We start from the raw sequence: 14,178 nt of genomic DNA on the forward strand, positions 1-14,178 counted from the left end.
TAGAAGAAGTGGAATGATGACTGGAAGGAAAGCTGTTTTGCACCCTCACCCACACGCCCTCTCTAGCCACAGAAAATCTTAAAAATTTAGAAAATACTGAAAGTCACAACTAAACAAACAGACAGTGAAAAGCTGCCCTGGCAGTTTACACCTGGGATAAATATGAAGTGAAGTGGAGTGCCAGAACATCCCTTCAAGAGGTCATTCTTCCTCTCTCCTATATCCACTTCAAAGCTACATTCTTTCAGCAAATGTATTAGGGAGGGGATCTTAAAAGTGCTGAACAGCTTAAAAAAATTCAATCACAATAATCTGCTCTTTAGAAAGGTGGTGGATGACAGTAATTGGAAAATACTGTCTGACTCATTTATTAAAGTGAGATTCAGAGTCAATTGATTTAATAACCATTAGAATATTCTATTAAGGATTTAATAGGTTGGCACGGTCCTATTTTTTATTAAGAGTTATAGGTGAGGAATAAGCAATTCTATGGAATTTCTAGGCAACTGCTTGCATGGATTAAGATAAAAATACAGCTTGCAAATTAGGTACCCAGGAGCTGCTGTAGTGCTGATTCACACAACCATTTTCCCCCAGTCAGAAAGAAAGTGACTTCTGAGCAGTCATCTCAAGGAAGAGATCTAAGATGAGGACACTAATTATGGGTTCCTCATGTGCACTGTTGCCAGAAGACTTATTTTTAGCCCCTTTCTCATGTGTGATGATGGAAAAGAGTGCTGCACGAGGAAGCCATTCACAAGAACTACATCCATGTGGGGCTGTAGTTGGAGATGAATGGATGGAAGTCTCCCCAGAGAGGAAAAACATGAACTGGTTCTTTGGAAGGGGAGGGGGAGAAAGAGGAAGAAGGAGGACTATAATACAATTAAGCTTTCTGGTTCATAGAAAAGAAATGAGTTTTGGATCTGTAGCTTTCCAATTCAAAAAAGATAACTGATAACAGCAACAATTAAAAGCATAGAATGCCCAGTTGCTTCCTGTCCATATTACCTATCGGATCTACACCTGCTGAGCATTACTCTGGTACTCCCAGACCATTTGCTGAGCCTCTGATCTGATACATATTAAGGTAAGCAGGCTTAATCTTCAGTCCAATGTGCTACTGCCACAATGAAAGCAAAAGAGGGGGAAACCTAGTATGGTGAAGATCCCAAGAATGTCATGAGCTCCCTTCATGACACAAAGGGGTCCATACCATGGAAAAGGCAATGGGCCTTGATGACACATGGCTTCCCCCACTCATGGCGCCCAGTTATTCTGTGAGAATGGTTGCTCCGCTAAAGTATAGCGGTGCAGACCTCTGTGTATTGTAGTGTTTCCCGAGAGCTGGAACCCTGATCACATATGGCTCCAGCTCCAGGGGAAGCTTACGTGCATAGACCTCTATGTGGCCAGGCTTCCATTTCTCAGATGTCCACATCTAACAGATGAACAGAGGGAAACCACATGTTGTTCGGGTTAGGACAACAGCCACAGCTCTGCTGCCCATTAAATTGCGTGGTGCACCTTTGTGTGTGTAACACGCTGTGGAGGCTGTTGCATGGAAGAGGCAGGCTGTATAACAAATAAAGCAGGTTTTACAGTTGGACTTCTGTTCTATTTTGCTTACGTTTGTTCCATGCCTTGGAGCAGCCTTTCTCAACCTGTGGGTCCCCAGATGATGTTGAACTGCAACTCCCATCACCCCTAGCTAGCAAGGCCAGAGCTCAGGGATGATGGGAGTTGTAGTCCAACAACATCTGGGGACCCACAGGTTGAGAGCCACTGCATGGATGATAGATTTTGTGCGCTCTCAAAGTACCATGTTTTGGTTCTGGAAAAATGTCTTGTTAATACATGCCTTGCTTTTCATGTGTAAAGTGGGTGCTAGAACATCAGGAAGCACCTACTGGACATTTCCTGAAATATTATTAGCGACATTGGACAAAACTTTCTCACGCATGCATATACTGAATTTTAATTTTTTTTATGCAATTAAGAACAGTCAAACATAGATTTTTTAAAAAAATCAGCTGCAAGGAAATGTAAAATATAGTTTAAATTAAACCAAATAAGACCGTTCTTATACAATATTAATCCTAAAACAGAGCAGTCTGCTACTGTGCTATCCCAACTCCAGATTGCTCATCCAGCAACTACCTATCAGAGTCAGAAGTAAGGACCTTTGAGTTTAATGGGCTTTACCTAGGTAAGTGTATAGAATTACAGCCTTAAGAAGAGTTTGGATTTGATATCCCACTTTATCACTACCCAAAGGAGTCTCAAAGCGGCTAACAGTCTCCTTTCCCTTCCTCCCCCACAACAAACACTCTGTGAGGTGAGTGGGGCTGAGAGACTTCAGAGAAGTGTGACTGGCCCAAGGTCACCCAGCAGCTGCATGTGGAGGAGTGGAGACGCAAACCCGGTTCCCCAGATTACAAATCTACCGCTCTTAACCACTACACCACAGAGACATGCATCATAGTAGTAGAGGCACGCCCCTTCTGTTCTACAATTTTGCAAACCACTTACTGTTGTTGGTTTTTAATGTTCTATTGCCTCCCAAGGATTGCACTGAGAAGAAGTCAACATACTGCTATGGCAATTATTTCATTAGTGCAAGCATTTCAGCTTGCCAAATAGAATGATATCCCCTCTCTTTCCCTTGAGTACTGTTGGGCGGCGGGGGTCTGTGTGTGTCTCCTGACACCCCAGAAGCGACTGGGGGGCATGGGGCAAAGGGGAGGAGGGGAAATCCCACTTGGGCCAGCAGAAATCCTTGCACAAGCTTCTGCTATCGGGACTTGATCTGGCCCTGTGTCTAGCCGCATATCTTGGCTTTTTAAAGAAGAGCGTGAATAGTAACCTACCTGCTACACGCACCCTGCAACAAAGCTGTCTTCCCTGTCCACTATGTGCTGATGGGACATTGCACTAGAGTCGCTGGGTGAGACCAATGGGAATACCAGGCAATGGATAAAATGTAGTTGGAGCATGTTGTGGCAATTCATACTGAAAGGTGTCTATATAGTCTTTCTTCTGTTCACCAAGTCTAAGTCAGATGAATACGTCTATAGGATAAGGCCCTCTTAATAGCTGTTGGTCAAACTCTGGTTTCCTCTCTTTAACTTGGGAATCAAATGGCCTGCAGTTTTCTAGCTCTCCAAAGTGTTCACAGCTGCATCAAACCAACACTTATTTCCCACCCCCACCCGTTTCACCTAGGCAAAGAGCACACATTTAAAGACTTAATACAGAAATTAACATTGCCTGAAGACTTCCAGCATATGCTCATCATTCCTCCCTGATTGTAATGGGCCTTCTGTCATTTACAATTTCTCAAGAATTATCACCCCAAACCCCACAATTCAGGCATATAGCAGCAAGGAAATGGAGATACTAAAATCAAATATACAGCTGGGATTTGCTGGAGGGAAATGTTTACAGTACTGGAAGAATCTGCTACTGCAAAAATGTAGACTAAAGTTTAAATAATTATCAATTCTTTATTTTTGGACATGGAGCAAGCTGGTGGATTTTTTTTAAAACAACAACAACAACACTTATCTTATACCTAGACTTCAGAAAAGCATTACAACATACTGAATTTTAAAAACAACAAGACATGGTCCTTCTTGGATCATACCACTTGATTCTGCAGGTGGCAGGACATATCTAAATCTCCCCTGTGAGAAACTCCTTGCATGAAGAAAACTAGCAGATCAGGGAGAAGGATATAAAACATTCAGCAGGCTGCACCACCTTGGAATGGAGGTCAAGGAGTGCATGTATGAATACTACTACGTGTAAACAAACAAACAAACAAATCCTTGCATATGGAAAGCTAACCTGCTATGTTTCTGTGTGCAGAAAGGCTTTTTATAAAAACATAGGAAGAACATTCAAATGTGATTTACCCCCTACAGCCTGAAGACCGCGTATGACATGCATTTTCTATACATTTGATTTGATTACAAGTGGGCAGTGAAAACACAAAGACACATAAAGCCGTATTTCATTAGTTACACAATTAGCCACGTAGCTCGGTGCAATCCATATTAACTGGCAGAGATCTTTCCCAACCCTGTTACTCAAGTTCCTTTTTTAGAACTTGAGATGCCAGGGACCGAACCAGGGACCTTCTGCATGCAAAGCGTGAGCTCTACCACTGAGCTGTGGCCTCTTCCCAAGAAATGCCATGCTGGGGCACACTAATGGTAATTCTAGTCAAGCATTCTGTCCTCTTAACTGCAGACAAAAGATGCCACAGGGAAGATCACAAGCAGGGAATCATCATGATAGCTTTCTCTATTGTTAGCTTCTAGCATCTGGTAGTCAGAAATAGACTGTATCGTAAGAGGGAAATTGGGTATGCATCACAAAGTTACATTACGCTGTTGCCATTGTGTCCTATGTTATATGGAATACTCTAAAAATGATCTCTGTATTTCCCTTTCTTTATTTCTTTAAAAGAAGTGCAACAGAAATTATTGGTCTGAATTTAGACTTTGAACTAACTGAAGCAGCATGTCTCCCGCTCTCCCACTCACACCAAATATTGGTAACTTAAGTGGAATAAAGTGCCAGTTCCTAGCTCTCAGTTCTAGCAAGACTGAAGTTATAGTAGATGACCCTAGACAAATGCCTAGAGCAACAATTTGTTAGAGGCAGTAGCTCTGCTTCCGCAGCAGACGGAATGGACTTTCCCTCCACAGGGTTGTTAATACAGTGCATGTATTTTTGCAGCTTTTGGAGCCAATAAATTACAAAAGGAAGGGATGGAGGACCTAATGTTATAGAGAAGAAAGAAACAGGGGTGCCAGAAGCAGTGGGAAAGGGCAGGAGAGGATTCTCATGGGATTAAGCTGCATGTTATTATAGTGCAGCAGCTGACTGGAAGCCAGGGGCTAGAATTGTCTGGAGGTGATGTATGGGAGATAGTTCTATCTTTGGGTAGAAGAATGGAGGACATGAACTTTGGTCTCTTCCATGTTTCTAGCCAAGCAGGGCAACCTGGGGAACAGGTGGGTTGAGGAAACCCCATTCGGGCTCAGTAAGCCAGAGACAGGTGGGATAGGTAATAAGTGCCTGGGAATTCAAAGATTCATATGTCTATATTGATCTGAAATCTTTAAACATTTTTCCCAAACAGCTTAGATTTGTTTGTGTTATTGGGTACATGTTCTGAGCTTGACATGATTATTGGTTCACTTATATTCAGAACATTTGACTGAATGAAAATTAAGTAGAATAAAAAAAAAGTTCTGCTAACAATTTTGAGGAAGGAAAATACCGTATTTTTTGCTCTATAAGACTCACTTTTTCCCTCCTAAAAAGTAAGGGGAAATGTGTGCGCATCTTATGGAGTGAATGCAGGCTGCGCAGCTATCCCAGAAGCCAAAACAGCAAGAGGGGTTGCTGCTTTCACTGCGCAGCGATCCCTCTTGCTGTTCTGGCTTCTGAGATTCAGAATATTTTTTTTCTTGTTTTCCTCCTCCAAAAACTAGGTGCGTCTTATAGAGCGAAAAATACGGCACTCAACATTTTTCTTTTGCCAAGTAGGTTCTAAAACATAACAAAAATGAAGCTATTAAAATACACCTGTCATACCCGTGTGTGTGTGTGTGTGTGTGTGTGTAAGCTCCACATGCACCCATGCCAAATGTCTTATCCTGCTCTCACTAAAGATAGTTGAGCATTTCTAAGTACACGCATAAGCCCACTATCAATGCTTTCCCTTTGCTGGTATCCATGTACATCAGCTGTTCCCTGTGGGCCACGTGTGTCACATCCCAAACAAGGGGAGGTACTGGTGTGGGAAGTACACTGACTTCCGGGAGACCCATGTGATGCTGAGTTTCAAGCAATATTACTGTGAACTGAGAACTTTGCCTGGTGAATGGCAACCACATCATAAAGTCTGAACCAGGCCGTAGTCAGTGTGGAATCAGGGCTCTTATAGTACTCAGAATTACAATGTAGTTAAATTAGGTGTGTGTCTATATTGCAAGCAGCTATTATACCAATTCTTCCCCAGGTACCTTGGATACTGTAGTTCTATGAGGATGTTCAGAATTCTCTGTAAGAGATTACTCACCTCGCTCCAAGAGCTACTACAATTTCTAAGTTCCTTGGGGAGCAAGTCGTGAAATGTTTTAAGCTTTTGCGGACATCCCCTCAAGTTCTAGGTTCTAATTGTGTGCTTGTATGACATTTCTGTCTCTGAAATAAGTTCCTTACACCGCCTTTCAGCAGCAAATCACATAAAATTATAGTAAAATCGATGGTTAAAGCTGTGTGTTTCTGAGGGAGGGGAGACGTATGATGAATAAAAGTCACATTAACATTATGGAAAATGTACTTTAGTTGAAATCAAAAGGTTTTTGGCCTATTTTAAAGCACTGATTCTCTTAATCAGTATTGCTGTGTCAAGTGTATTATTATTTTTTAAGCGTTGGTGATATTTCAAGAGATAGCTTTCTCTGTCATTGATGTTAAATACCTACTAGTATTTCCCACCCGTCTGGGACTTCTGGAACTGGTGGAAGTACTGGTATATCTACCATCGAGTTCTACACAAAAAAAACAAAAATTGGTAAAATTGAAAGAGGATACTTCATGGACACTTCATGCAGCATAAACTAAATGCTACCTGTTCTAAAGTCACATCTACAGGGAAAACAATCTTTTTAACACTGAGACAAGCAGTCAGTCAATATGAATTCCACAGTACAGTGGATCAGTCATACGAATGGAGCATTACTGACAACTCTTTCATCAACTAATTTTTGCTCAGGATGTAGAGCAAGTGTCTCAAGAGCGGCCTACAGAAGAAACCAAGGGGGTGTGTGTGTGTGCATGGAATGGCCAGACCAGACTACAGAGAACTGCTGGCTACCTCTGAAGCATTATTTTTCTAAATATTATAAATAAGCAAATTTGTTGGTCATGCTGATATACAAAGGCTTGACACAAAGCCGTTTTGATACACTGCCCTTTTCTTTTGATGTATTTTTTGGGTATTCATTAATGTTTTCAGGCAGCATGAAGAACGCCACTAGATACTGTTGGGTCCTCTTTTTCGTGTTACCAGGAGTTGCCACCTCTGTGGCTGCTCCCATGTTGCTCTGGGTAACAAGTACCTCTTCCACTCACTTGGTTAGGGCAGGTTCCTTGGCTGTTATTACTGATCCATGAAGTATGTCACCAAAGGGGAAGGCAACCATGCAATCTGCTCTATCCAGGTTACCTTAGCCTCAATGGAACCCCTTTTCTGTGACTGGCACCTAAGTAACTGTTGTACCATTTAAATGCCCCAGCCTAGTCATATGAGTCTTTCTTACAGTATTTGGACCCTGTCCCACAGCAGACCGCTAATTATGATGTGTGCAATCTGCTCCCACCCCCCATGGTTGGGCTTAAATAACAAGAGCTGGTCACAGAAACATTAGCAGACTAGCCTGCAAACAACCCTAGAGGAAGTAACAAGCACACCACTCCAGGAAAAATGTGACCAGGTTCTTGTCTACTGCCATCTACATCCAGTGGTTTTCTGTGTGTGTGTGTGTGTGAGAGAGAGAGAGAGCGCAAGAAAGAGTGTGCAAATACCAGGGTGGGAAGAGAGAGAGTTCTGTTGTGGCTGATAGGTCAAGCTTAGAATCATAGGGAATTTATATAACCCAGAATCTCCAATCCTAGGGCTTTGGGGGAGGAAAGTGAATCCCTTTCAACTGAGCCCACCCAGCCCAATCAACTTTTAAAAGATGCCTAGCCAACTGGTCTGCCGTTTGACAGGTTTCTTACCCAGGGGCACCTCTCTCATGCCTCATGCTATTTTCAGACCAATTGCTCACAGAACACTGCAGGAGATATTCCACACCTCCCCCCAAACTCTGTAAAAGCTACACTTGTAGGGAAATCTCTGCAGCTGTCCTTCTGAAATGGCTTTATCCCCTCACCTTAACGCCCCCCCCCCCGATGCCTACACATTTCTGCCAAAATTTTAAAAAGTTATATACATTTACTTTAAAAAATAAATAAATAAATAAATAAGGCACCTAGCACCAAAAATAAAAAATTACTTGCCTGTAATTTGGAAGGTATAACCCACTCTGAAGGGACTACTTGGTCTGCAAATTTTAACAATTTCTGATGAAAAGTGGGGGGAGGGGGAGTTATAGCAGTTTTACTTCCCACAAAGTGAATGGGAAGAAACAAAGCCTCGGTTTTTTTGAAGTGAACTTGGCCTCAGACCCAGAGCTGAACTAAGCAGCTACCAAAGCCCTTCAGATCAAGGTGGGCTGTTCCCTGAGGTCTGAACCACATATTGTGGGGTTGGTGCACATACCTAATATTTAGTGCAATACAAGGGACCATCAAAATGTGATGCTAAGTAAAGGGCCTAAATTGGAGCAAGCCTGAGATGAGGATTCTCCCAGAGGTACCTTGCTTCCCTCCTAACCAGATGCCTTGCTTAGTGAAGGTAGGTGCATAAACTTAAATGAATAGATTTGTGAGTCACCTGCTGAATGCATAGCAGTAAAAGTTGTCTGTAAGATGCTGATACAGTAGGTAGCATGGACATATATTTTAAATTAATACGGAACTGACCAAGCCTATATGTTAAATGATGCTTAATAACTCCTTAAATGCTAGGGAAACTGTTCCCTCTATCCTAGGATATTATTCCCTAGAGAGAATAGAAAAACTATCCCCTAAGGATAATAGGGAAGCAAACGAAACCATGGTGGATGGAGGGTGGATTAGTATGGGAATGGCATATATTATTTTTTCCATCTTCTATGTCTTCTTTATCATGTCAACAACAACAAAAAGCAGAAAATAAAATTCACTGGGCTCAAAAAGATGAAAGGCCTCACACATTCAAATGCAAACAGGTAAGATCTCAATTAGCCGTACCTGAGTAAACAGGCTTGGCTTTACTGTACTGACACATCAGCTCTGTTGCTGTTAAGCCCCTGCCTTCTTATGCAATTTTTTCATTCCCCCAGCATTCAACATAGTGCATTGTTTTGGGAATGGTGGTATTCATAATCTTTTATTAGTTACACACCATCTCATCCCTTTCATTCAGATTTTGGGTGCAATCTACCAGTCAGTCTACTTTCTTCATGTACAGCTTTCTTCCTGTGCAGCTTGCACAAGATTCCCACACAAGTCCCACTGGAATAAATGAAGGTTTAACAGCAGCAGTGGTGTGTGTGTGTGTGTGTGTGTGTGTGTGTGTGTGTGTGCGTGTGCCCTTTATCCAGAAGAAAAAGGGTTATAAGTTGACCTAATGCACTCCCTTTTCACATAAGTATTCAGTATTTCTTTTTTACGTTAATATATTTCGGTGCTTTATCACTGTAACCTACTGTTCTCTTTAATTGCTTATTGTTATTAATTATATAGTGTTAACTTTGTTGGCTGCTTGAACCATTTGGCTGTAAAAAATGCATTTATTTATTATTGCCATTGGAGCTGCAGTGAATTGCCAGGGTTCTGTCTAGAGATGAATGCTTTTGAATATTCATCCAATAAAACTTGAACCTGGATCAAACTGAGATTTTCCATTTTCTTCTTTCATCCTCCCCCCCCCCAGCTCCTATTTCACCCAAACTCAGATTTGCTCATCATCCTAGAGATCTTGGGGGGTGCCATTCATTTGCACTTGGGGGGTAAATGGTTCTATTCATGAGAAAAAGTCTCCAGATACAACATTGGGGAAAGACAGAGTTTCAATGTGAAATGGGCAAATTCTACTCTAGGCCCTAGGTAAAGGTAAAGGTACCCCTGACCATTAGGTCCAGTTGCGGACGACTCTGGGGTGGCGCGCTCATCTCGCTCTAGGCTGAGGGAGCTGGCGTTTGTCCGCAGACAGCTTCCGGGTCATGTGGTCAGCATGACTAAGCCGCTTCTGGCGAACGAGACCAGCGCACGGAAACGCCGTTTACCTTCCCGCTGGAGCGGTACCTATTTATCTATTTGCACTTTGATGTGCTAGGTGGGCAGGAGCTGGGACCGAACAACGGGAGTTCACCCGGTTGCGGGGATTCGAACTGCCAACCTTCTGATTGGTAAGCCCTAGGCTCTGTAGTTTAGACCACAGCTCCACCCGCATCCCTGTAGGCCCTACAAGTGGTAAATTCAAGGTTGAGAAACTGCCATGTGCAATTGGTGTGGCAATGAAAACTACTATTATTGCAACTCCTGCTGTTGCTGCTACCACCACTGCAGTTGTGCCCAAATTGCACCACGTATTTCAAAATACTCAGGGGGGGGGTTCATTCAAAGACTGAAAAGGCAAAAGTGAAGATACATTCGCTCAGTTCACACACTATGTTAAGCCAAACCATGGCTTATTGTGAAAATGCTCCTGGAGAGGAGTTCATGACCACTTTGCTTCTCCTCAGATCCTACAGCTGTGAATTAAGATAAAATTTGGCTTATTGTGTCGTCTGAATCCGGGCTTGTGTTTTGGCTTCTTCTAGGCAGACAAGAAGTTGTACTCAAGGTTTGTTCTTGGTTTCCAATTTGTGGTTTGTGTGGAGGTAACAAACCACAAACCTGGGTTTGGACGATATGCTAAAGCAGACAGTGGCTTAGCTCACAGCTGCAAGCCTGGAGGAGCAGCAAAGTGTCCACAATCTCCTTTCTGGGAACTCGCCTGCCTGCTAAGGCATTGTTTGGTTTAACATTACATATGAACTCAAATCAGTATGAGAATACTAACTCCCTGCGTGTTCCTCCATGCTTACCCATGGGTAGTTAAGTCACTAAACGGTCTGAAACCATCAGCCAGAAATAAGAGATCCTGTTTACAGAGTCAAGTGCAACAGGTTTGTACTATCTCTTCCTTTCACATTCACAGCAGAATGTGAAACAATCTGCTGCTTAAGAGAAATCATTTCCTAAAGGGCATGAAAGGGCATTAATCTGCAATGGCCGGATTAATGACCAAATACCATATACTGTTGTTTCCATTAGTACAGACAGCAGAATAGAATGTGTGGGTTTTCTAACTGCAGAAATGCAACAAATTAACATTTTCCAGGTGTTCAATTGTGAGAAGAAAAATCCTAAAGCATGCAGAATGGCACTTTCCCACTGCTATGTGCATCATAAAGTGCAAATGCTTTAATGCAATATGAATCCAGAAGGGTTTAAACAGCCCACCAACACTTCACTGCTCACACTGCTGCCCCCTCCAATTTATCCCAGGATAAAGAGGCAGAGCTTTTCCGTGAAAAGTCTTGGCAGACTAGATTTAGCTTACAAACCCCACATGTCCTAGCCCTGCTTTAAAGGATTCCTTAGGATACAATATCCCCTTGCTTAATAATAATAAAAGACCAAGTAGTACTTCACAGTCACACAGAGAACATGATGGAAACAATCTTTCTAGCTGTGTAATATTCAAAATACACATATATTTAGAACTTGTTTTAGACAGATCAAATGGCAAGTAGAAAACTGTTCCAACACTTTTAATATATGTAATGGCACCTTTAAAAAAAACCACATGACCCTGTTCTCATATGCTGCCGTAGCATTGTATTAACGGCAAACATTACCACTCTTAATTTTGTGCATCCCTACATAACATTCTAAGTGACTCTGAACAGGTATGGCACAAAATGCATTTTGCTTTGGTACAGCAGCAGAGCACAGACATACTGCATATTATGACAGTGTTGCAACAATGAGTTATTTGCCCTAAATTATCATAACTCAATTAGGAATGGAGATCCTTGATGAAAGTGCACTCAAACACAAATACATCTGCCAATGTAGAAGAGCAGGACAGCAGAAAGACAAATGAGGCATCTGCAAACCAAAGAATGTCATTTAATGAAAACCAATAATCGAAGCAGGTTGAGCCTACAATTCCTGATGAGAGCTCCAGAAAAAAGCAAAAAGTAAAACCACCCAATATTAAATATTTCTGAAGCTATAATGAAGAATTACAAAAATGCTTCAGCCATAGTAATTTGATTTCTCTGCTTAGACAAAGTGTTCCTAGTTCCAGTGAACTAAGGCCTTTGAACCGAATCAGTAGGTGAGTTGAGCAAATCACACTCTAGCAGTCTCAGTTCTCATCTGTAAAATGGGAATAGTAGTGACACTTGTCTCACAAGTATGTACTGATGTAGTACATACAAAGCTGTCAGATCATTGGTCTGTCTAGTCCAGTGCTGACTACAGCAGTTGAAAGCAGTTCTCCAGGTCTGACCCTGGTCCATTTAACTGGAGGTGATGCAGATTAAATATGGGCTACTCTGCATGCCAAACCATCCAATTTACCACTCGGCTATGCCCCCTAATTATTATTTTTAAATCTAGATTTTAAAATTAAGAAATTTATGGTGTGCAAATAAAGGTACTTGAGAATGCTTTTAAAACTCTGTGCATGTAACTTCTCTAGATTTGGGTCTCTGGAAGCCTGTGGGCTGTCAGTTCTGAATCCCAGACATTGCTTTAAAACTGCCTAAGTGTCTCCATCAGAAATCTTGAAGCTAGCAAGTTTATGTACTTCCTGACAGCACTAGTCATGTTATGCTTACTTGTCAGTCTTTTTACAAACAGAGAGGGAAAATAAGTACGCTGATGTAAAGGCAGAATTCATTTCTCTGCCGCCTCTTTTCCTCTACACAAGAAGCAACTTGACTTAAAAAACTTTAAAGGGATGTGCACAGGGATTTACTACTGGGCAATGCCATGAGGAATGGAGAGAACACAGAGGAATATTAGCCCAGTCATATTTTGAAAAAGCAAGGTTATTTCAGAAATCAAAAAAAGAGGTGAAGGCAGCAAGAGGGTGTTACTTGCCTCACTGCCTACTAAGTCTGTTGCCGTCAGTAAAGGTTGTTATGTACGCTCCTAAAAACGGGTTATTTCTATGTATCTAGGGTTAATTCTACTGCATTGCTCCAAGAAGTGTTTGCTCAATAACAGCATTCCCTTTAACGTAGGTGGGCATTACTGAGTGAAGTAGGGAGAGTCCATATTCATTTTAATGTGGAATCTTACGGATACTCCAAGAGAGAACTAGCCAGAAATCAAGTTGTGTCCTGCAGGGTAAGAGAAACACAGATCTCCAGGTACGCTTGTTACCTGCTATCTGCAATGAATGAAAGGAGCAGGAAATGGACTGAGTCCAAGGTTCAAGTCTCAAGGAGTAAACCAGACCATAGTACACTGAATTTAACCCAAAGCTGGAATGGAAGTACCAAACGTAAAAGAAAAAAGGGGACATTACTGTATTGGCCTGAATAGAAGCCACACTCCCCCCCCCCAAATTCTGACCATGAAACGTTAAAGCGCAGCTTATATTCGTGACCTTTTACACCATCAGCAAAGTGGTGGGGCTCCCCGCCGCCAGGAAGCACCCCAGGAGCACGGGGCAATGGTACCCAGGCCGCCGCCGCTCCCAAGCCTCCACCAAGCTGTTGGGGGGAGGGGGGAAGGCTGCCAGCAAAGCGGCATGGCTCCCCGACCCCCAGAGAGCAGCCCGAGAGCGTGGGGCAGCAGCATGCACTCCACCCGCTGCTCCCAAGCCCCCCCCCCAGCCACCGGAAAGAAGGGGGAAGACTGCCAGCAAAGCAGCGTGGCTTCCCCCAGGAAGCAGCCCAGGAGCATGGGGGGATGGTACCTGTAGTCGGGTCTTGTCTCTCCCCTCCCCTTGAATTTTAAAGGTGCAGTGTATTTGCGGGTGTGGCTTATATTCGGGCCAGTACGATATCCCTTTTACAATAAAGCCTGAGATAGGAATGCATGAAATAGCCTATACGCACTTGTGCTTATATTTCGTAAGTGGGATCTGAGCTGAATATACTTGGCTGTTTTTTTCCGCTTTTTCTAGGGGTAAATGCCATTAAGAAAAACAACCCCTTATTCTTGGCCCCTATGTCAAAATATTTATTTCCATTAGCTGTTCGAACTGTGTGGTCCCTTCAGCGACATTTAAATCTGCCAGGTTTGCCGATACCTTCTATACCTCAAAATGTGCTCCAGAAAATAATAATAAAAAAGGAAACACACAGTCTAAATGACATATTTGGAGGCATGGAGTAAAGTCAAAGGCCTAAATCCCCCTTGCCTTTCAGGGGACATTTGGCACCTGACTGCCATTTGTGCCTTTCAAAGTCTCCCTCTCTGTTCTCCAATTGTTCAGAG

The 14,178-nt window shown here is 42.5% G+C and overlaps 1 protein-coding gene across 23 annotated transcripts in view; it reads right to left on the bottom strand.

Moving 5' to 3' along the window:
- Nucleotides 1-14,178, bottom strand: part of ZNF521 (zinc finger protein 521) — a 283,782-nt gene that overhangs the window by 40,758 nt on the left and 228,846 nt on the right. For 15 of the 23 annotated variants that reach the window (XM_083622862.1, XM_083622861.1, XM_083622858.1 and 12 more), the window contains one exon: nucleotides 6,507-6,572. The exons of the other annotated variants lie outside the window; for them this stretch is intronic. In XM_083622862.1, the coding sequence (XP_083478988.1) occupies nucleotides 6,507-6,572 (66 nt within the window). The remainder of the gene's footprint in view (nucleotides 1-6,506; nucleotides 6,573-14,178) is intronic. 23 annotated transcript variants of the gene reach the window in all.

This window comes from Podarcis filfolensis, assembly GCF_964270895.1.
Source record: "Podarcis filfolensis genome assembly, chromosome: 7".
NCBI classification, from domain to species: Eukaryota; Metazoa; Chordata; class Lepidosauria; order Squamata; family Lacertidae; genus Podarcis; species Podarcis filfolensis.